This window comes from Myotis yumanensis, unplaced genomic scaffold (assembly GCF_028538775.1).
Source record: "Myotis yumanensis isolate MYYU_CA2020_CCGP unplaced genomic scaffold, mMyoYum1.0.hap1 SCAF_3, whole genome shotgun sequence".
In the NCBI taxonomy this organism is placed as follows: Eukaryota; Metazoa; Chordata; class Mammalia; order Chiroptera; family Vespertilionidae; genus Myotis; species Myotis yumanensis.
In genome coordinates, this window is record NW_027223754.1 from 95,773,506 (window position 1) to 95,798,611 (window position 25,106).

A 25,106-nucleotide genomic window follows, 5' to 3' on the forward strand; every position below is an offset into this window, starting at 1 on the left:
GTAGTTCTAAAATTCTATATTTGACTAGGGACCCAGTGCATGAATTCGTGCACCTTGAAAGGAACTGTGGGCTGCGAGGCTGCAGTGGGCACTGGGGTGGGTCTTGGCCCATCCTCCATGCCCCCGCCCAGGCCCTCCCGTTGCGGCCCCTAGTCCCATCTCTGCCGGCAGGCCTGCTCCTGTCGCTGCTGCTCCCACACGCTGACAGTGCCAGCCCCGCTTGCACCTGCTGACGGCATGGAGCAATTGGTGCCAGCGCCGTCAGTGGGTGTGAATGACAACTGCTGCCCCAATTGCCCCTCAGGAGCAGGGGGAAGTGGAGAAGCCCTCAGGGGTGATTGGGGCTGGCAGCCACCACTTGCACCCACTGGCAGTACCAAGCGATAGGGATCAGCGCTGGGCACCAGCAGCTGGTGTGAGGTGCAGCTCTGGCACTGGCTGCAGGTGCAAGCGGGGCTGGCGCTGGCAGTGGGTGCAAGTGGCAGCTTTGGCACCAGCAGTGGGTGCAAGTGGAGCCATCTCCAGCAGCAGGTGCAAGAGGCGGCTGTCGGCCCTGATAGCCCCTTAGGAGCAGGGGGAGATGGAGAAGCCCTGAGGGGCAATCAGGGCTGACAACTGCCACTTGCACTCGTTGACAGCACCGAGCAATCGGGCCAGCGCCGGGCGCCAACAGCGGGTGCAAGTGGTGGCTCTGGAGCCAGCAGTGAGTGTGAGCAGGGCTGGTGCCGGCAGCAGGTGCGAGCACCGGGCAGGACCATGATGTGCGGGAGCAAAGAATTTTCAGTAACCACCAGAGGCTCGCCCTGATGACAGCGACCGACTTGGTCTGGCACCCCCACTGACTTGCTCCAACATCCCGCTGTGGCCGACGCCCACCATGTTCTGCGCATGTCCCCTGGTGATCAGCACACGTCATAGTGACTGGTTGTTTGGTTGTTAGGTTGTTCCGCCATTCAGTCTATTTGCATAGTAGGGTTTTATATATATAGATAACCCTTGCATATGGTAAGTGTCCAGTAAATACTTTTGATTGAATATCTCTGCCTAAAATAGGACCTCCCCATGCCATTACTATCTTTTTACACTGCTTAACTTTCTTCAAAACATTTATTTTACCACTTGGCAGATATGTTTATTTGTATATTTTTGGTCACCCCACTGGAGTGGAAGCATCACATGCAGAGCTCCTGCTATTGGTTTACTGCAGCACATGTGATGTGGCCTTTCACATAGAGGACATGCAGCCAATAAATAGATAGTTGTTGATTGCACACATGTAAGTTACACTCCCTAAAATACCAACCGTTTTCACCGACTAATATAATTATGGTTGACTTTTATAGATTATAAATAAACTATTTTTTAAATTTCTCTTTTTAAATGTGGGAGCTGGGAGGCTCATTTGAGACAACTCCTAGCTGTATATATTCTGTTTTGTTTTGTGGCCTCAGGGAACTTAGTAGGGTTGTTGACAATAGTATTCCTTTTTTAGTGAGTTGATGATCCTATAAAACGGTGTGCTTTTTTAGGTGATCAGGGTGGCTTCATGCATTACCTTAAAAGTTGATTATAATTTTGCCTACACTGCATCATGTGGCATAATTGTATACATTGTAATTAAAATGAACAAAGTTTGCAATTCTTCGTTGTAATGTTGTTATATTGTGATGTAGTCACAAAAGGAACATGATTTTGGCTTTGTACGGAAAGCCACTTAAAGGAAGCTGTGTAGTGATGGACTTTGTCTATTTGCCTCAGAAGGCCCAGTTCTTCTGGGACATCACAGTACTAGAAAACTGCAGGGAATGTTAAATCAGAGACGAACTGTAGGGACTGACTTCTCAGGGAACCAATGGCAAGCATAACTGTAAGGGAGAGAAAAATCCTTTCTCCTCTACCTTCCTAGGTTCTGCAGATGGGAAATTAAACTGACAAACATACAAATAAACAGATTAACAAGTGAAAATAATACAAATTTTAATAATATGTGCAATGTAAATATACACCGAATAATGAGTAGTAACTCAAAGGAGTGGTTAGAACTTGGGGCTTATATGGAATCTTAACAAAGAACCCTAAGTTTGTAGAGATGAAAAGATAAAGGAGAGGGGATTTAGGCTTTTAGGGTGGCAAACTGTGGGAAGGTAAATATATGGGGAAAATAATAGAAGATAGGATTGTTTTAACAAGGTTCCTATGTAGATTCCTCTGGTAAGAGTCCAGAGTCCTCTCTGGTGATTAAGAAGATGATAAAGAGCTTTTCTGTATCTACTGTGAAACAATCAACTGTCTTCAGCTCACAATAATCCATATGCTAAAGTGGCATATTTTAGAATGTCCTACTCTGGTCCCCTACATAATAGAGTGAAGCATGAGAACACAATTAGCCTGAAGAAGAAGTGGGCTCTTTCCAAGTCCCTTCTGTTCAGCTAACATGGGCCATACACCTTCTACATGCCCACCATGGGCTAGAAGCTGTGGGGAATTTAAAGGAAATCTACAACATGGCTAATGCCTTTACTGTGCCAGCCCAGTCATACTAAGGAGCCACAATGCTTATGAGGTCATGTTCTGTTAGTTGTTACCTAATGCCCTTCGTATTTCCATACTTAAGAGGTTTATGTGTCCTTTTTTTTTTTCTTTCCTCCTTTATTGAATAAGATATTACAAATGTGTTCTTATTATGTGTCCTTCTTGGGGCACATCACGAGACCATTTTTCTACTGCTGTTAGAAATTAGGGGATTTCCTGAAAGTCTTGAGATGAGGTTACATAGATAGTTTTCAAAGGCAAGTGTCTTGTTTCCACCCCTAAAGTTATACTTCTTAAATTGAGAGCGTGCCCTAAATCAGGAAAAATAACCTACAAAACTAATAACCTGTAATTTTAACACATATTATATGCCAAGCACGGTGTACTTCCATATTGGAAGATAATATTCCATTTTACAGATGAAGAAACTGGATGTCAATTAGCATAAGCAACTTGCCTAGACATTTGCTGGTTTATAAAGGTTGAATTCATGTCTGCCTTTATTAAACTACCAAAAGCAGTTACTGAAATTAAGAAAATACACAAGTGAGTTAACAGAATCTGTGACAAAGATATTAAAGCTAAGACTCCAGAATTATGGTGGATGCTCAGATTGAGCTGACATCTCTCAGGTTGAACAATGGTATTTCTGAACTGATAAAAATCTGACACTCATACAACTTGTGGAAGAAGACCATGAAGGACACATGGTCTCCAGGCCACATTGGAATAGAAGTAAGGCCACATGATGTGGCTGGAAAGGAAGAGTGGGTCATAGTGAGAGCAACAGCTGGAGTCATTTAGGAGAAGAAGCCAGAGGGTTGGTGGTGCCAGCTCTTTAAAAGCCCTAAAGAAGTGGCAAAGACTTATCCCTCTGGCTAAGCCTTCATGGTGCTGGGCAAGGGTGGCACTATATAATATTTTCTTACACCATTTTCTCGGGTCAACTTCAGGTGATATGATGACTTTTTGACCTCTAACTTGTGTACATGAATAGTCAATCTTTAACCAAAACATGGAAGATTCGTGATTCCCCAGTTATCCAGAAGCCATTGGCTTCTTAACACTTTTAGGACAAAGTCTAAATCTTTTGATAACAACATTAAAATACCATAAATAGTACCATGAATTTAACTGAATTCATATGGATTATTGAGTGTGCTAGTGTATCTGGACAGTGGCAGAGGTCAAGGGCTTTTGGTACACATGAAATCACCTTCAAAATGGGTATAAAGCCACATATCAACATATGCAAGTTATTGTGACAGTAAAAAGGCATATCATGTGCAATGCTCATGAAAGTATTGAAACTTTGAACTCTGCATTACTAGGCTATTTCTGCATAACCTGCATTTTACTTTTATGCAGTGGGACTAGGTGGGTAAGAAGATATAACCTTTCTGAAAACAATATATATGAACCTAAAAGTTGAATAATAGGGAATTGGTGGAATAAGTTATGGTGCAATTGTAAGAAAGATCATTATGCAGGTATTAAAAAATATGTTCTTAAAGAGTGAAAGAAAAAAATATTCTCAGTATAATGCTAATTGGGAAAACCAATACAAAACTGATATCCTATCTAATAATAGACAAACATGGTAGTTGACCATACCTTCTTTACCCCTCCATTGGCTAATCAGCACTATATGCAAATTAACCACCAACAAAGATGGCGGCTAATTTTCATACTGCAGGCAGGGTGGGACAGCGCCATCCTGCCTGCCCTGCTGCCATCTAGGCCTGCTATCTGCGACCCAGGGCGGCAGGCGTCCGTGTGCAACCCAACCCGCGGCGGCCGGGCAGGACGGCAGCGATCCGCCGGCCCGCCCGGGTGTCCCGTGTGCGACCCGACCCGGGGTGGCGCCCCAACCCCCAGATCGGCCCTGCCGTGTGTGCAACCCAGGGAGGCGGGGCAGGCACCGAGGGATCGGGCCTGCCATCTGCCACCCGAGGAGGGGGCCTAAGCCAGCAGGTGGTTATCTCCCGAGGGGTCCCAGACTGAGAGAGGGCACAAGTGGGGCTGAGGGACAACCCCCCACTCCCCCTCCCCTGCCAGTGCACAAATTTTTGTGCACTGGGCCTCTAGTATATGTATAATATTATATATATTATATTTATAAAAAGGTGAAGAGCAGCTATAGTTATTTCAAATGGTAGGATTATAGGTTGTATTTCTCATATTTTCTAAAATAAATACATGTTGTCTTTCTAATTGGCATAAAACAATAACTGTCATTAAGAAAAAAATCTAAAAAAAACAAAAACAAAAACAAAAAACAAAAAAAAGAAAGAAAAAAAATGTAGATTTTGTCATTTAATTGACAAAACATCACCAAATGAGTGACAGCACAAGACCATGGGACTCCGTATAACTAGTTGCACCATGTGGATATAGGTGGAAGGTTAGGCCCAGGACCCATCTTCCTATCTTTATATAGTGCCATAGGACACACAGGGAGCAGTTTGAAGAACCACCTTTGATGAAAAAAGAATATATTTAAGAGACAGCAAAGAAGCAATTGGAATCATCCAGGCCTAGGGTAAAGAAAGCTTGCCTCTGGGTGGTGGCAAAACTGACACAGGGAAATGAGAAGTTAGAGGACATGGAGGTAGGGATCATGAAGAGAGGCCACACTACAGAATGGTCTACACCTAGGAGGTCTCTGGCCCAGACAGCAGAGCTCCACATTCATCCCACAGTAGTTTCTTTGTCACCCAAATATGTCTTCTTGCTACCAGAGCTGAATGTGACTTAGCACTGTGTCACATTCCAAAGGATCTTAAGCCTAGCTACAAAGAGGAGAGCAGGCTTTTTTTTTTTTTTTTACTAAAGGTTTTCTCTGGATGAGGGTACTGAAGACAGAATTACATTGCCCAACCATGCTTCCCTAGCATGACTTCTGAAAAATTCATTTTCTAAATCTGTTTCCCAAAATTTTCACTCATTATGGAAACACTTCAGCTCTTCTCTCTTCTCCCCTTGACCTTCTCCAACCTCCCCAAGGCCTCTCAGCGGCATAGGTTTCACTTTCCTCAGGGCTCCTTGCTCCTGGAGATTGTTCTAGCTTGGTCAGCACTCTTAAACAGCATGATCTAATTCTTTCCTAGTCTTTTGCTGATTGCATCTCAACACTCCTACACTCAGCAAAACAAAATGATCTTCTTAGGGACCAGCTTTTCTAGGAAGGTGGGGGAGTTGTAAGTTCTTACAATTGAGAACTTTTGGCCCTATGGGGCTCTGGTAGTTCAAAGTTATGAGTAGATACTATGTGAAGTGAACAAGAAACTAAAGATTACTGTTTCAGTCCCTGAAGTGTAGCTGAGTGCCAGTGTTCAGTGAATTTGACGACAACTTAATGATGCTGTTAGAATTGAGGTGGCTGCTGGAGGAGACAGGCTCACTTCCATAGGTGCATGCCACCAAGGGCTTACACAACACCATGGTAAGAATCAGATAAAAGGGCTCTGTAAAACACTATATCTTTCTGATAAAAATTTTTTATATAGCAATTTTGTTAGAACAAGATATTGCCCTACTATCTCCTGGGAAATTATGTGTATATCTGAATCTGTGAGTCAAGAATGGGAAGGAAACAGCAATAGATTTGGTGTCTGGTAGGGCTATACCACAGAGAGGCAGACAACTGCTTCTGAAGTGAATGATAACATTTGGGGCCTGTTTTCACCTTCCCTAGAAAAGATCAGGTTAGCTTTTTCAGGTCTGGCGTTTGCTGAGCAGAGTTAGATATTTTTCTCAGAGGTAACGCAACTGGAGCTTCAGTGTTCCAATAGATCTAGATAAGCCTTGATTCTAGATTTTCATTGATGAAATAGGCAGTTCTGTAGGATACTATCATGAGGAATATAATGCACCCAAAGGGAGTAGGGGGAGTAGGAAATAAGAACATAGAATTTTATTTGATTTATTGTTACACTATTTTTTATTATGAAATTGGCAGTAACAATGACAACATAGAACATTTATAACTGCATAGCATTTCACAGTTTACAAAGCATTTTGAGTGAACGTCTTTTTTTAAACCTTTGGAACCTCATACCCAAATCCAAATAAAACACACACACACACACACACAAATGGTTTGTGAGCTATACCCTGCAATGCAAACAATGTTATTGTATTTTATCGGTGAGTGTGTAGCTGATATTTTTGAATTTAATTTTGGTAAATTATAGGATTTCCAGGTTGGTCATTGCCTGGTCACAACTCTTTATTTTCCAGGAGTTAAATGAAACCCACGAGTGGCTTGTCCAAGGTCACACAGCTGCTGTTTAATAGAGGCAGACTTGTTAGCCATGCCTACATCCTAAAATTAATCTTTGCAATATGAAGAGAACAGAAAATGTACTTACTGTTATTTTACAGCATCAGCCTGAGCAACGATGCTGCCTTTTGCAGCATAACTGAAACGTAAGGTTGAGGGTAGTTCTATCTCTTTAAGAAGAAAAAGAAATGGCCACTGAGAGTGTGTGTGTGTGTGTGTGTGTGTGTGTGTGTGTTGGGAGGGGTGGGGGGGGGCGCTGCTGATTGCGGCATCAGTGCAGTCCAGTCTGCCTGGACCCGGCAGCTGCGGTGGCAGCCACGCTGGGATCTGCTGATGTGACAAAGGAAAACAAAAGCATGGAGACGTGATGCTGACAGTAAGTATTTGAGGATCCAGCTAGATAGCAAATGAGAAGGGAAGATGAAGAAGCCTATGGAAGTGAGCGGGCTCCATGGTGTGATGGGTCATTCAGTCCTGTGTGGGCTGGGCTGGAACCAGGTGGGTCAGTCACTGCAGTTGGTGGAGACCTTTGACCGTTTTCCTAAGATACTGGCCTTTATTAAAGGGTAGAGAATCTTCTTTAATGTGCTGTGCAGCAGTGAGTAATGGATCCTTTGCAAAATTTGCAGGTTGGGCAGGCAGGCGGCGGGTTTGCTGGGGAGGCGCCAGCCAAGGTGTTATTAGAGATCCACTGGGTCAAGATGCTAAGACAGCCTGGCTTTGTCATTTTAATTTCCACCCCGGGTTACCCTGTTTACCTACAATGGGTCAGTCTACTGCTGTAAAACAGACTGTAGGGTCAAGAGTCCTGCAGAAACAGAAAGTGGATTCTCAAAGTAGCTTATATTTTATTTTGTAGTAATTGTTCTCATTTTAACAGCATGCCCTTAAATGAGTCCATATTTTATAGTTACCTTATGTATTAATATTTGAAAATCCTGCTTTTACTTAAGAGCATTTTACTTATTTAATTTTATTCTAAGTGATCAGTAAATTGTTAGAAAAAGTATTCCAGTTTTAACAACGAAGTCTCTTAATGTTTTTGTTTTGTTTTGTTTTCTCTCAAAACAAACTTGACACCTCAGTGAAGAGTGCTATACCAGTATTTGCTTCTAACACATCAATTGTTTTGGCTTTAATTTTATCCTTTCTATGGAATGAAAGCCTGTTCTATTTAAGTTAGAGGTGGAAAGCAGGTTAATTTCCAGCACAGCTGCCCCGAAGTGATACTGAAGGGGAGCTTTTTATTTCTCCATCAATGCAGATAAAAGTAATTTGTCACATGAAAAATGTTAACATAAGAAACATTCAAATCTGTGAAGAATTTTTGTGAGTTTATTTGAGCCAAACTGTCAACAATTGCCGGGAAGCAGAACCTCAGTGGATTGAGATAATGCTCTGGAGAATGGCAGTTTTGCACCTTGTTTTATACATTCAATCAAAAGAGGAGACTAAGTGGGTTACATGAAATCCACTGGTGATAGATTAGGGAGGTGGGAGAAAGCAAAGTGGAGAAACCTCTGGGATTGGATAAAAAGTAAAATAATAGACACATGCTTCTTTTACACAGGTGGGTGCAGGATAGTTAACAGTCAACAATTAACTCAGTAATGAGGGGATTTGTGGTCTCTGCAGAGCTGTGCCTGTGCTTTGAGGGGTTGGAAAAAGGGAAATTACATTGTTTTTGTGAAGGCTTTTGTTAATCAAGCATGTTATCTTGGATACAAAAGGACAAAGGGACAGGTTTAGTTAGGGTGAAGATTAACCTTTGTTAGGAAAAAATACTGCCTTAGGACATGATTAACCATCATAAACTGCTTTGAGTTAAAAAAAAAAGTTTTAATTTCACACCATCCTTCTGAGTTTGCAAGGCTGCCATACAGGCCTTCCCTGAGCTAGTTAGGTTAACATGTGTCCCCTTTTCGTCCACAAAAGTAAATTATGAAAAGTAAATTTTTTGCATTATTTTGTTAAACTACCCATTGATAACCAAATACATACTACTAGGTCAATGCATGGTTATCATGTCACAGTGGTTTTATTTATGACTAACCAGCTTTCTTTCCCTAATCTTGCCTGGAAGTTTTACTTCATGCATGGACCAATGACATCCAGATCCTTTTCCTTTTTCCTTTGTGGCTACTCCTTTCATCCTATCTTTACCTTTCTTGGCTTTTGGGATGGCCAATTTCCTCCTTTTGTCTCTAGATCAAACAAACTCTAGATAAATTTTCCATATTCCCATATTTTTCTTGTACCTCGCTTGGTTTGTAAGATCTTTTCCATTATTAATGTTAGACAGACATGAGCAGGGCAAGGATGATGGGCTAGGTATAGAAACTCATCAGGGCAGAAAGCCCCTGATGCCTCTCAAGGGAAAAACTGGGAAAATAAGAACCTCACTCCCAGGGTAACTTAACCTTCCCTGGCATATCATTGGTCATGTAGTTTGGACCCCTGATTTTTCATATTGCTGGTCAGGTGCTTTATATCCCCTGACCTTTTCCTTCCTAAAGATAACATCTAGGCCTCAGTTGTATTTCAGTTCCAGGCCCAGAAAAGCCACAAAACCAGTCAAGTGATGCTGCCTTGACTACCTCAGAACCAGCTGCATTTACTAATGACCCCTTCCCTGGCACTGACCAATCAGTGGAGACCATGACCTTGAAAAAGCACATCTGGAAAGTGGATGAATATTCTATTGAGACACTCACCTGAGACCTCCCCTAAGATTTCCACCTGCAAGAGAGCGATAAATAAGCTCAGGACAAAGGACCCCGTGTGCACTCTCCCTCCAAGGAGCACACCCGTGCCATTCCCTTCTCCCTCTCCTTCCCCCACAGGCATGTATTCCCTAACCTATAAGGGATCTCTTTCTCTAAAAGATTAATGAGCATATCCTTGGGTGAAGATTAGAAAGACACACAAATTTTATCTTTGAAGATATAAATTGAGATTTTAAAGGTAAACCTAAGACAGAGGAGCTTCTATTCCAGTCCTAGCTGCCCCCAAGCCCCTGCCTCCCTCCGCTGGATGATAGACTGCAAGCTGGGGCTAGGTTAACTCAATTTAATATATGCTATAAAAATATATGTGTCTTTTTATTACCTGGAAATTGGCTAAAGTGACTAAATTATTCACTATTTATTGAATACTTTCTGCATCCCTGGCCCTGAATCTCACCAAGTAGCAGAGTCAAAGATGAATAAGACATCCTTAAGGAAGTTTAGTAGATCAGGAATATTTGAATAACACAAAAGCCATTTAAAACATTGAAGGAATACGTTATACATTTTTAAAATTAAATTTGAAATACATTATCTTTTCTCTTGTACATTTTACATAAATATATTTAATTATACACACACACCCGTTTAGCTTCACCTTGGTGCTCTATAAAGTGCATTTATGTGCATATTCAGTTACAGGAACAATAGTGGTTGCAGTGACCATGATCTTTTCCAAAACAGAAGTCTTTGCTGATTCATGTTTGTCTGGAGAGCAAGATGATTATTCTGAGGGTGATTCCAGTGGAGGCTTTCTGTGGGCCAGAAGTATGTCTGTATTTGGCTTCTTGTTTTTGTAATGTTAGAGATATTCAAGGGTAAATTTTTCCTACATCACAGAGCAATTAGCCATCTATAAACTTGTTTCATCAAACATGATGAAAAGTAACACTGTTGTTTAATTCCTGCATTTAGATGAATGTGTATCCCATTCTCAGGAGATACATAAAGGTAGTTCTGGCTGTAAGTTTTGCTATAAATGGGTTAAAGGACTGTTCTAGGGAAACTAAAGCTATTGTAATAGGTAAAGCTTCAAAGGATGTGCCTCTGAACCCTGTGGCACTAAAAATAGTGAAAGTGGGAGCCATCACCCAAGACATCCTTGCTTCCTCCAGAACACAGGCTCCTTCCTCCCATGCCCCATGGGAGGAAGGAGCCTGTGTTCTAGTTCTAAGTCTATACAGAAAGGATGCAGTTCTGAAATTTAACAGACATCCCTAAACAAAGAGCAAGGACATCGTACATCTTATAGAGATTAAACATTTATATAATCTTTTAAGTGATCACCCTGATAAGTACTCATCTGACACCATATGTAGTTATTATAATACTAGAGGCCTGGTGCACAAATTTGTGCATGGGTGGGATCCTTCGGCCTGGCCAACGATCGGAGGAGATTGTGGCTGTCTCGCCCAGTCTCAATCGGGGCTGATCAGGGCCAGCCAGCTGCGGGGAGGGACCGAGGGAGGTTGGCCAGCCAGGGGAGGTTGGCTGTGGGAGTGCACTATCCACCAGGGGGCAGCTCCTGCATTGAGCATCTGCCCCCTGGTGGTCAGTGCACATCATAGCTACCAGCCGGTTGTCTGGTTGTAATGGTCACCTAGGCTTTTATATATATAGACTAGAGGCCCAGTGCACAAAAATTTGTGCACTCACGGGGGTCCCTCAGCCTGGCCTGTGCCCTCTCACAGTCTAGGACCCCTCAGGGGATCTCCACCTGCTGGCAGTCAGACATCCCTTTGGTAGCCCGGGAGCCCTCGGGGGATGTCCAGTTGCCCGCGGGGAGAGGCCTAAGCTGCAGTTGGACATCCTTAGTGCTGCTGAGGAGGCGGGAGAGGCTCCCGCCACCACCACTTTGCTGGCAGCCTTCAGCCTGGCTTGTGGCTGAGCAGAGCACCCCCTGTGGGAACACACTGACCACCAGGGAGCAGCTCCTGCATGGAACATCTGCCCCCTGGTGGTCAGTGTGCATCATAGTGACCAGTCATTCCCAGTCATTCTGCTGTTAGGGTCAATTTGCATATTACCTTTTATTATATAGGATAGAGGCCTGGTGCACAGGTGGGGGCCGGCTGGTTTGCCCTGAAGGGTGTCCTGGATCAGGGTGGGGGTGCTGCTGGGGTGCCTGGCCAGCCTGGGTGAGGGGCTGAGGGCCGTTTTCAGGCTGGCCATGCCCCCTGGCGACCCAAGCTCCCAGCCTCTCCTTTTTTTCTTTTTATTCCTGGGATTTATTTATCTTCTATAATTGAAACTTTGTAGCCTTGAGCGGAGCCCACGGCCAGCCAGGGCAGGTGGGAAGCTTGGCTTCCTCCATCGCTGGGGGCAACCCAAGCCTCCTGCTTGCTCCAGCTGCGTGGCCGCCGCAGTCTTAGCTGGGTTAATTTGCATACTTGCTCCTGATTGGCTTGTGAGCATGGCTTGTGGGTGTGGCTTGAACGTAGTGGAGGGATGGTTAATTTGCAGGTTTCTCTTTTATTATATAGGATTACTAGAGGCCCAGTGCACAGGATTTGTGCACTGGTGGGGGCGTGGCCTGTGGGGATCGGCCCACTGTGGGAGTGCCGCTCATCCCAGTCAGCGGCTGTGAACCCGCACCTCTGAGCAGCACTCACACTGTGGGGGCATACTGACCACCTGGGGGCAGCTCGTGCATTGAGTGTCTGCCCCCTGGTAGTCAGTGCATGTCATAGCGACTGGTCGACTGGTCATTCTGGTCATTCAGCCGTTCAGTCGCTAGACCTTTATTATATAGGATTGACTATATTACCTATGCTGTACTTTCATTCTTGTGACATAACATCAAGGACATCGTGAAGAGGGTCAAGTACTAGGGATAACTCATGATTATATTTTTATCCCATCCCTACATGAAACAGCTTTCTTTTCATTCTCCTGGGTGACAGCCAGGCATCTGTGTGTTAGTTCCTAGGAAGTTTGATGTGTCACCCTTCTCTCTGGTGGGGTCTAATTTCTTTCCCCTTAGAGATGCCTTCATCTTCTCACACTCTTCTCCCTGCCTACCTCTACCAGTGGATGGCTTTGGGTTAAGGCAGTGGTTCTCAACCTTCTGGCCCTTTAAATACAGTTCCTCATGTTATGACCCAACCATAAAATTATTTTCATGCTACTTCGTAACTGTAATGTTGCTACTGTTATGAATCGTAACGTAAATATCTGATATGCAGGATGGTCTTAGGCGACCCCTGTGAAAGGGTCGTTCGACCGCCAAAGGGGTCGCGACCCACAGGTTGAGAACTGCTGGGTTAAGGGAACATAACTAATCCTATATAATAAAGAGGGAATATGCTAATTTGTCTGTTACAGTGTCCAAGTAACGACCAATATGCATATTGACAGACCAGCAGATGCGTGCGCAGCAGGGGGACTTGCGTGAGGCTCGCCAGAGTCCTTTTTCTCCCGGGTGCACATGCCCAACGAACACCCCTGCCACACCGCACCCCGTTGGAGAGCACTCTGCCCGGGGACGCCACTAACCCCCCACTGAGGGGTGACACCCGCAGAGCAGAAGGCCAGTTCCCGGGCGTGGTCAGCAGAAGGGCCTGCGCGCCACAACAGAGAGTGCACAGGCAACCCTCACACCACAGGGCAGCAACTGCAGCTTTCTCCAGCCGTCCATTCATTCATCTTCCCAGTCCAACCCGGAAGGGGGCTGGCATCCTAGCTGGAATGCCCCCTGAGGACAAGCTGTGCCCAACCGTACCTGTGCAAGCACGCCCGTTGCCTGCAAATTCTATTGGGGAGCGAACAGAGGGCTGCCGGAGGCATGGGAGCGGGCATGCCAGCACTCAACGCTCAATGGGAGAGAAGCCTCATACACACATGAATGCACACACGTGTGCACATAACGCGGCAGTTCCCAGTCCCTGCGATGGATGCAGGCCCGGGCCAGCTGGACCCTCCCCCAACTCAGAGCGGGGAGGCATGGGCCACGGTAGGCAAGACACAGCTGCGTCCTCGCTCGGCCTCTCAAAGCCAGTGGGAGAGGGGCCCGAGTGCCCAAATAGAGGCGGCTACAGGTCCCAGAGAGGAAAGCAGTCAGTACTAAGGACGAAAAGCATAGAATTTTTAATTAGCTTATAAAAAGAGTAAAAGAGTGAGGGAGGAGGGGAGAAGATGGGGAAGAAGGGAAGGAGGGAGGGAAGAACTTTATAAAGGAGTCAGTAGAGAACAGAGTTAAAGAAGGAAAGAGGATGTATGAGTGAACTGTAGGAGCTATAATGAAAATCAAGTATAGTTGTGTACTGGGGACAGATTTTAAATGTAGGAGTCAGAAAAGAAAAAAGATAAATAATAATGAATAATTAGGCACATAGATAGATAGATATTAAAACAGTGGAAGTGAGTAGAAAGAGTGTATGGGAAAGGTAGGATGAGAGAGAAAGAGGGAGGGAAGACGAGTTTTAAAGAGGAGCCAGTAGAGCTTAAAAGGAGAATGGGAAGAAGAAAGAAATGGGGCAGGGAGCAAAGCAGATCTGAGGGAGGAAGTGAAGAAAAAAATTAAGGTGAAAAGGAAGGAAAAGGGGAGGGAGGGAGGGAGGGAGGGAGGGATAAAGATAAAGAAAAGAAAGCATGTGGGGAGGGAGGGAGGGTAGGAGAAAGATGGAAAGAAGGATGATGAGCAGAAGTAGCAAATAAGGAGGAAAGAAAAGTTTATAAATGATGAGTCAGTAGGCAAAAGTATTGCATAAAGGAGAGAGAAAAATTGTGTGAGAAGGAGAAGCCAATAAGGAAGTCAAATACAATTGTGTGTGAAAGGAATACGATTTTTTAAAAAAGTTAATAGGGGTGACCAGGCCAACAGGGGAGGGCAGTTAGGGGTTACCAGGCCAGCAGGGGAGGGTAGTTAGGGAGATCAGGCTGGCATGCAGAGTGGTTAGCACAGGCAGGAAGGTGAGCAGTTAGGAGCCAGATGTCCCGGATTATGAGAAGGATGTCCAACTGCCAGTTTAAACTGGCAGTTGGACATTCTCCGAGGACTCCTGCATTGAAGAGGGTACAGGTCAGGCTGAGGCACGCACCCCCCCATGCACGAATTTCATGCACTGGGCCTCTGGTTGCTTATATAATGGTTATGATTTAAGCCCTGAGTCTCTAGGCTGTTTCTGCTTCAAGTAGGATAACTCAAAAAAATGTTCACTTCTCTGAGTAAGTGAAGCTGGCATGTTTTGTTCCTAGTCCTTAAATGAGGTTATACATAATGCCAAATCTACTATGGGAAAAGTCCAGGTTGCCAAAATAGGATATTTTCACTGGGAAGGTGAAGAGGTCACTGAATGGACATGCTTGCTTCTATTAGCCATGGGCAACTGCTTCAGGTTTCAGAACCAAATGAACGATTCCACAGCTGGTAGGATAGCTGGCCAAGGCCCATTCCCTAACAGCATTTACAGAGCATCCATTGTTTGTGCCCATGCTGCATATGAGGTGGACATGAATCCATGTGCGGAGAATATCATGAACACATTTTGTGTCACTGCATGTGTTCAAGAATATCACATGAGCAAAAAGAGTGCCTCCAATATTTGCAAAAACTGTCTATAGTTTACTAAGTCCTTTCTGACATAGTTCAAGTTGGTCATTATGAAGATCTGCAGGTTTCACAGATGAGGAAAGAGAAGTCCCCGTAAATTTGGGCTGTAAAAGCCAGTGGGGATTGTGGTTGAGTGACACAGAGGCTGCTGGAGTCCCAAGTGTTCATCTTAATGAGCCCATGCATGCAGCTACACAGTCTTGCTTCCTCTGAGCTCCAGCCTGGGCTGTGGCTTTGGGGGGATCTAGGGACATACGGGGAGAACTGCATTGTCTGGTATCAGGGCAGGAACTCGGGAATAGCTTTCTCCCAGACAGGGGTGCTCACATGGATCATTGATCCTGTGCTGGGACCTCCCCCATTACAGAGCTGGCTGGCAGCCATATATGAGTTTCCATCAGCATGGCCCACATTGTTGGCTCAGCTCTGGTGATTCCCTGAGGCCTCGCCCCATTCCATTTGAAGCCCCACCCAAGCTGTTTGCAGCTGCTTTTCCATATGAATGTCCTGCCCTAGCTCAGGCTTCAGACTTTCCCAAATTCTCTTAAACAAACAGCAGCTGAAGTCAGTGTGCCAGAAACCTATCGGTAAAAGGCCTCAGACCCAGCACTAGCACCAGCCTGCCTTGCTTCATAGCTGGGCCTTGCCTAGGCACTTCCTAGCTCAATACAAGTAGCAGCCATCTGCATATCTCTCTGTAGCTCCTGCAGGGTGGCCCCAGGCAGTGGCTGACTTTGTACCTCCCAAGAGGCCTCAGAGCCAGTGCACCCAGTGGGCAGTTTCAGACTATACCAGATTACAACTCTTCACATCCATAAGCAACACACTCAAGGGGCAGACTCAGTGAGCACCAAAGCCCCACTGAAGCATGCCCTGCTCCATAGAGGTGTCTCCTGCACAGCAGTTCTTCTATTGTAGACACAGCTCACCCTTACAGACACCTGGCCTGGAGGTCAATACCTCCCAGTGATGCCAACAGCAGTGAAGGCTCAACTACAACAAGACCTTGCACACAGCTCACATAGGGATGCATTTAAAGTTCCCAGTTCAGGGGACTGGGGAGACTGAGCTACTGGGCCCTACAGGACAGACACCTAATAAGCAAGGCCACTCTACCAATTTCAGGAGACATAACAGCTCTACCTAATACATAGAAACAAACACAGGGATGCAGCCAAATTGCAGAGACAAAGAAACATGTTACAAATGAAAAAAAAATGGAAGCAAAAAAACTACTGGGTACAGAGTTCAAAACAATGGTTATACAGTTACTCAATGATCTTAATGAGAGCTTCAAGGGAATTAATGAGAGGCTCAAGGGAGTTAGTGAGACTTTCAGGGATCTAAGTGAGAATGTCAAAGACGTGAAAAAGAACCAGTTGGAAATTAAGCATACACTAACTGAAATAAAGAATAACTTACAGGGATTCAACAGTAGAGCAGAGGATTTTGAAAATCAAATCAACAATTTGGAATATGAGGAAGCAAAAAACACCCAATCAGAACAGCAAAAAGAATCCAAAAATATGAAGACAGTGTAAGGAGCCTCTGGGACAACTTCAAATGTACCAGCATTCGCATTATGGGGGTGCCAGAAGAAGAGAGAGAGCAAGATATTGAAAACCTATTTGAAGAAATGAGAGAAAACTTTCCTTTCCTGGTGAAAGAAATACACTTACAAGTCCAGGAAGTGCAAAGGGTTCCAAACAAGAGGAATCCAAAGAGGCCCACACCAAGACACATCATAATTGCCAAAGATTAAAGACAAAGAGAGATTCATAAAAGCAGCAAGGGAAAAGCAGTTGTTACTTACAAGGGAATGCCCATACAACTGTCAGCTGATTTCTCAACAGAAACTTTGTAGGCCAGAAGGGTGTAGCAAGAAATACTCAAAGTGATGAAAGGCAAGGACCTACAACCAAGATTACTGTACCCAGCAAAGCTATCATTTAGAACTGAAGGTCAGATAAAGAGCTTCACAGACAACAAAAAACTAAAGGAGTTCATCACCACCAAACCAGTATGACATGAAATGTTGAAGGATATTCTTGAAGAGAAGAAAAAGAAGTAGAAGAAGAAGAAAAAGAAGAAGGCATTAAATACATATCTATCAACAATTGAATCTAAAAATCAAAGTAAATGAATAAGAATTTAATGAACAAAATAAACTGATGAATAAAATAGAATCAGAGGCATGGAAACATGGAACAGACTGATGAATCTCAGAGGGAAGGGGGGTGGGGAGGCGGGAAGAGATTAACCAAAGATCTTATATGCATATATGCATTACCTACGGACACAGACAATAGGGTGGTGAAGGCCTGGGGTAGGGAAGGAACCAGGTGGAGGGGAATATAGGGGGAAAAAGGAGGACATCTGTAATACTCTCAATAAAAATTTTTTTTTAATTTTTCTTTTATTATAATTATTCCACAGTAATTTATTTTTTCTTTACTATTATAAATGGCTGTAATTTTTCTCATAGATAGTTTTTAATATTAATTACATGTTGAAATAATATTATAAACATATTGGGTTTAAAATATTAAAACTAGTTTTATCTGGTCATTTTTACTTTTTCTTTTTAAAAAAATTTTATTAAATTTATTGGAGTGATATCTATCTATATATATAAAAGCCTAAGTGACCAAACGACTGAACAACTGGTCGACTGGTTGCTATGACACACACTGACCACCAGGGGACAGATACTCAATGCACAGGTTTAGGATCCCTCCTGTCTGGATTGGGCCTGTGGAGATTGGGCTGAAACCGGCTATCCAACACCCCCAAGGGCGCAGGCCAGGCCAAGGGACCCCACCAGTGCATGAATCCGTGCACTGGGCCTCTAGTTGGTTAATAAAATTATATAAGTTTCAAGGGTACAATTCTATAATATATCATCTATATACTACATTATTTAGAAATACTTATTTTTAAAAAACTCTTGCTGGTATATAGAAATACAACAGGACTTATATTAGTAATCTTGATAAACTCTATTATTAACTCCAAGTGTGAATAGTGACAGTTTTGTTTCCACTTTCCCTCCCCTACTCCTTGTTCCTCTCTTCCTTTTTTTCCTGTCTTGTACTACCTAGCACCTCCAGTAAAATATTGAATAGAAAAGGAGACAGAAAAGCCCTATCACTATTAAACATGAGGTTTGCCTTTAGGTGTTCTCATTTACTTTTTGTTTACAAAAAGATTTTATTTTATTTCCTTTTGTGCCATTAAAAGACATTAAATTTTATATCTGAAAAATCCAATCAATTTGGTCAGTTGTTATTATCTTTTTTTATACATTGCTGGGTTCAACTTGCTAATGTTTATGAATTAGATTAGCTAGTAATTTTCCTTTTTTATACTGTCCCAATTTGGTTTAGATAATCTGGTTTAGAAATATTATCATGAAGTTATTTGGGGGTAGTTTCTGTTTTTATATTCTCTGGTTGAATTTGTAAGATAGAGTTATTTGTTTATTGAATATTTGGTACAAATCACCAGTAAAGCAGCCTATGCTAATGTTTTCTCTGTGGGGACATTTTAAATATCAGTGATTGCATATATTTATTAGCATTGACATTTCTTGAATTAGTTTTGTTACTTTTTTTTTCAGGGATTTATTCACTTAAAACATTTTCAAATCATTACCTTCAAGTTCTTAATCTTTTACCCTTTTAATTTTTGATGCATTCTATTTTTCATTTCCACCATTGGTTTCTTTGTGTGAACTTCTTTGCTTTTACCTTGATTAGTCTTGCCACAAGTTTCCCAATTATATTAGACTTTTTAAGGACTAACTTTTGCTTTTGCTGATATTTTCAATATCTTTGTTTTCTATTTCATCAATTCTGCTATCATTTATTTTTCTATTGTTTTTAGGTTTACCCCATTACCTTTTTGAAAATAACTTTTTGAAATGGACACTTAACTTTAAGCTTTTCCTTTTTCTGAATAAAATTATTAAATGCTTGAATGTTCCCATACTTTTACTAATTCCCACTTGAAAAAAATTTTTTTCAGTTACAGTTGATATTCAATATTATATTAGTTTCAGGTATACAGCATAGTTAGTAATCCCTATTTTTAATTAACTAGACTTAGTGTTTTTTGTGGGCACTTGTAGCCAACCAGAATTTAATAAGATTCCTTTTGTATTATTTTTAGTATTTAATTTTAGACTTACTATTTATTTGTGGCACATGGTACTGGGTTTCCACTTATGGTGTGGATAGAAAGTTGCCTTTATAATACATTTATTGACGTAGAGAATCATTTTAAGGAAAAAAATATTTAGTATTAAATCAAGCAGTTGATACACAAGTAGGCCCCAAATCCCCAGAGTGGTATGTTATATCTCAAATCTGATAAAAATCATGGAGGTGATCATTAGTGACTAGTTTGGGAAACTGATGTTCTGGACAACATGCTGGCTTCGCTTGTCCACAGACATGATCTCATTGATATATACAATTGTTCAGTCACATGGTGTAATTTCTGAACAATCAGAGATGAACACGTACAACATTTCAAAAAGAAATAGTAATTTGGGGAATTCTAAATTGTGAGTTAGATGTTAATTGCAGAAGTGATATAAAATGAAAGATTGGATTATTGGAAAGGAAGAGTTCACGAGTTGTTAGACAAGGACACAGCAATAGGTTGGTTTAACAAGAACAGGTCATGAGGGGAAGCCTTTTTAAGAAAATATATTTTTATTGATTTCAGAGAGGAAGGGAGAAGGAGTGAGAGATAGAAACATCAATGATGAGAGAGAATCATTGATCAGCTGCCTCCTGCATGCCAACACTGGGGATCAAGCCCACAACCTGGTCAATTGAACCATGACCTCTTGGTTCATAAGTCAGTGTTCAACCACTGGGCCACACTGGCTAGGCATGAGGGGAAGCCTTTTGACAAAATTATTAGACTGGCAGCTCAGGGGAGGTCAGTAGAAATACTTCATCTTGGCTTTAGTAATTCATTGGGAAAGTCATCATATCCTGCTAGAAATGATAGAAATAAATGTGCTGTTAATTGTACATTCATAAGGGCTAAGAGTTATTTAGGAAAAACTATTCAAAAATTGTTTTTTATAATGAATGTATCATTACCCATCTGGAGGATAGTTATAATTTGCAATAGAATTCTATGCTATTCACCTGTTTTATCAAACATGCCATGTGGTATAAAGTTAATTAAGATTTCAGAATATATATTTTAAAAGATATTGACACACTAGAATCAGGGATGGAAACTCATTCAGTGAGGTTGATAAGCATGAACATGCAGTGTTCCACCTTAAATCAATACTTCCATTTCCCTCCAATGTTTCCACAGAGACAGAACATCATGAACAAGTAATTCTAGATTTACCTTGGAGTCTCATAATTTATCATAAACACTTAAAAACACGTGAATTTGTTTTACAATACATTCAAATTTTAAAGTTATATTTAAATGACATTTTAGTTAACAAAACGTTTTTTTATTTAGAAAACATGTTTGAATTAATTCCTATCAGAACTGTTGATGAATTAAGAAATACATACTTGTCTAGAATCACAGAATTCAGGACACTTATCCCAGCTCCGTTGTTTTATAAATGAAGAAATTGATCCTAATCTTATACTTTATTATACACAACCTCTCTTAATCTAAATAAAGTGAAGAGTCCAAGTTTTAAAAGCCATTATCATACAAAAGTCTTCCATCCTCTTGCTAATATAATTATTTAATTTTAACTCTTGATTTTTAATGTTAAATCTACACCTTCTTTAATTCTTGATACAAGGCAATCAAAATTTCATGATATACATTTTATATGAAGTAACAAAAAGATTTTAGATTGGTTTGTTTCAATGAATATCACTCATGATGCCTAGTAATATTTTTATTATAGCAAGTTACTGGGGAAGTGTTCTCAGGGAAGAGTTTCCAGTGAGTTTTGAGTTACTTTCTTGTGTTTTATTGAACATCCAAGAAGCTATAGAGTTATAAGTATAGTTTATATTGTAATCTCTATATTACTTTTGTTCACAATGAAACATGTACGAAGTCGGGAGCTGGTTCTCCAATTCCAGTCCATTGAGAGAACTTAAAAACAGTTACTTATCCCCTAGCCAGTTTGGCTCAGTGGATAGAGTGTTGGCCTGCATACCAAAGGATCCCAGGTTCGATTCCAGTCAAGGGCATGTACTTTGGTTGCAGGCTCCTCCCTGGCCCAGGCCCTGATCAGGGCACATGCAGGAGGCAACCAATCGATGTGTTTCTCTCACATAAATGTTTCTCTCTGTCTTTCCCTCTCTCTTCCACTCTCTCTAAAAATCAATGGGAAAATATCCTGGGGTGAGGATTAACAACAACAAAAAAACCCAGTTACTTACCTTCCAAGTTTCTTTAACATATTAGCAATTGTACCTCTCTTGTTCTGTCTCCTTCACAGAACTGTTAAATGTGATAATGTCTAAGAGAGCACCTTGAAAATTATAGAATATATGTAATTATCATATTTGTATGAATGGGTAGAAAATTCAATCTCATGTGTCCCTCTGGTTTATCATTGTAAAAGTTTGACATTTTTTGTAGTTTATTTCTTAAAATGTTAGACTGTTGCATGTACCAAGACACCAATGGTTACTGAGAATATTACTAGGAAATGAAAACTTTCTGATAGACACATTTTTTCTTCTTTTGCTTTCAAACACGAATTACATCATATGTAAAGTTTTAGGTTTGGATTCAAGGGTCTTGTTCATGAAAAAAAAGTCACATGTGTGAAGCACATGCTCCCAGTGGGAAGAAACTAGTGAGAAGAAATGCATAGGGAGTGAGAAAATGAAACTAAATTAAGTAGTATGTTTTTTATTTATAGAGACCACTATTTCTAGTTCCACACGTGCGCTTGTTGGTGTGAGGCGAGGGATAAAAGCCGTGGTTCACACAGCAGTTTATAATTAGAAAGTCACTGGAGCTAAGAACCATGGCTGTCCTCCATAAGGAATGACATTTTCAGTGCATTTACTTCGAGTACGTTCCCTACTCCTTCCTTTACCCTTTCTTGTTTTTTCTTTCAGAAGAGCAGGAGAGATGCTGAGACACAGGAATCACCACAGCAAGAAGAAAGGTGCCTGCCAACAAGGATTTTACATCTGCTGAGATGAGGGTGAGAAACACCAACCCCAAGAACACCTACCTCTTGCCCCACTACCTTCATAAAAGAGATATAGGAGATTCTCACATGAAAACAGCTTGTTTTTGTTTTGAAGAAAAGCCAAAAATCATTAGCTGATCAATACTTTTTACCTTACAAACTTTGTTGGATCAGGAGACATAACCCACGGAGCAACCTCTTTCAGACTGGAGAGTCATCCTTTAAGGAACACGACGCAAAACACAACAATTTTTTTGAACATCAGATGATGAATGGACACTGAAGGGAAAAACAGACTTTTCTCTGGCTTTGCAGAGCTGAATTTGGAGCACGTGTTTAAAGAAAACACAAACAAAAGACAAACAGAAGAAAGAAAGATACTTTCATGGTTGTCACAGACAAATATTCCAGGAGAAGTGATAATGGAGACCAACGATAATCGGTAAATGAGTTAATGTTTTAAATTAGAGCCAGTTGCATTGAGATTTTAAGGTTTTGTGGTTTTCCCAAATGAGACGTAAGTAGACTAAAACAAATAAAAGGTTCTAGAGGTGAAAGAGAATCAACTATAGATACTTTAGTTCTATCTGGAATTGCGTAAGTAACATTTCAAGGCTTGGAAATCATTCCTTACATTTGTCCAGGTACTTTGGATTTTCTGTCTCCTGGGGTGACTGTGTAATGGACAGTTGACTAGATTACCACACTTTCTCCTTCATCAAATGTATATGTTAATGCCTCTTACTGGACATATGATTATTTGGAAAGTATTAAATAGACAACTGTGAAGTACTTAGAAATGTATCAAATAAACCGAGAAAAGAGAGAGAGAGCACTCTGCTTTTCCTTTTTAAACTGCAGTGATAAAAGGTCATGCTTGCTCCTTTTCTCCAATTTAGTTGCTATTTTATAAGAACATATTTCTATTTTACAAGCTTGAGGATTTATGTACAAATATAATATACATTTATAGTTACCTCTTAAATTTCTATGTGCTCTTCTCTTTCTCTTAAGCATATGACAAAAGACTTTTTCATTGATTTTGACTGCCATACTTAAGTAGAATGTCCAATAATTGAAATTTTGGTGCCATAGACACCAGGTAAGGCTTCACATCTTGTTATCTAATGATATCAACAGAAAAGATTTTTCTTTCCAAATTCGAAACATTGAAAAAACTCAATAATTGTTCTTCTCTTTACCTTATGAAAAATTTTCATTAGATAGAGGAAGTAAGTGTAACTTTTTCACCAGAACTTGCCTCTTAACAAATCAGAATTAATTTTGTGACTCTTATTTAAATATGTGAATGTAAACAGGTATTGATACTACTTAATGTGTTTAATTTTTATTGAAAAATAGAATATTTGATTATTTTTTGTATCTTATAATATTAGGAGAAGTATTCTGAGATAACTTTTCTTCCTATTACTGATGCTAAATTGTTTAAAGATGACAGAAATATATGTATGTATTATCATACATGTTATTTCACAGTATTTCTTTGGATATTTCTTTTTACCTTCTTATGTGCTCCTATATAGTGCTTTTCCTCTTGGTTTTGAAAGTACATATTGTTTTCAAATTAGAGTTAAACTCATTTTCATTGAACTTACCAGTAGTAAGTTTTGTTAGAAATAATTTCATTTATAATTTATTTTAAAGATCAATGATTTATAGAATCATTGATGCTTACAATAGTATAAATTTTCAACAAAAATCAGGATTGAGTTAAAGCATCTAACATGTTGGAAAAAACAACAGATTAGATTGTCTTTGCAATCGCTAAGTGATAAATTCAATTTATACCTAGTAAAATATACAAATTAACTGAAAGCATCTTTGCAGAGTTTGCCATTACATAGGTTGCGTACCTTAGAATTTCCTCAAAACTTATAATTTACTTAAAGCTAAAATGTCAGTGGCTGGATACAGCAATATTTATGGATACATAGAATAGAGTTCATGGGTTGAGAGTCAAACTATCAACTTAAGATTATTTTTATAAAAATAGAATATTTGATTATTTTTTGTATCTTATAATATTAGGAGAAGTATTCTCCTAATTATAAAAAATTATTTTTATAATTTTATTAAGACCATAACCATGTAAAACTTGATTGCCTGGTCTCCTTGTTCCTGGGAGAAGATAGTAATTTTTAAAGGTAAAAAGGATCTAATGTGTGCTTCTTATCTCTGAGTGTTCTGTCCTAAGTTCTCAGAGTGTGTGGGGGCTAGTAGAGGTTTGCTCAGAGTCACAGCATGAACATGCAGGGCCTTCTCAGGGCACTGGCTTTATGTAACTATTTTTGGGGGTGAAAAGCTAGTTTACCTATCTGATAAGCAATATAAAAATGTTGCTAAAATGAAGGCAGATATATTATTAAATATACCATCTGAATATTTAAGGTAAAAGTTGAGACAATCTCTAGTTGAAAGCCACTTTGAGATTGGTTCCCTCTCCACTGCTTTCAGAAAGATTCTGGAACATCAGTATGTGACAGTACAGAGATCACATTCCAGGATATGGAGGGTGAATCAGATTTGGGGAAACTGCCCCTAGGATGCCAAGGAAATAGTCCTAGGTGTGCTAAGGGGCTTGGTATATTTGGGATGGGTCCAAGCTAGTAGCAATATCTAAGGACCTCTTTTATGGGTCTCATTTAATAGATGAGAAAACTTAACTTACTAGTATGTGACTTGCTCAAACTCATATGGTTGGCTAAAGAAATAAATTACTCTGACACTTGTAAATGGTAAGAAAGACTTTATTTAGGACTGTTGCAATAGGTGTCA

General features: G+C 40.9%; 1 protein-coding gene across 1 annotated transcript in view; it reads left to right on the forward strand.

Annotated features, from left to right (window-relative positions):
* Positions 1–7,118: 7,118 nt before the first annotated feature.
* The window catches only part of SACS (sacsin molecular chaperone), a 95,590-nt gene continuing 77,602 nt past the window's right edge, over positions 7,119–25,106 (forward strand). Inside the window, exons 1-2 of the mRNA XM_070409165.1 lie at positions 7,119–7,193; positions 22,234–22,752. Of these exons, the coding sequence (XP_070265266.1) occupies positions 22,583–22,752 (170 nt within the window). The 5' untranslated portion in view covers positions 7,119–7,193; positions 22,234–22,582. The remainder of the gene's footprint in view (positions 7,194–22,233; positions 22,753–25,106) is intronic.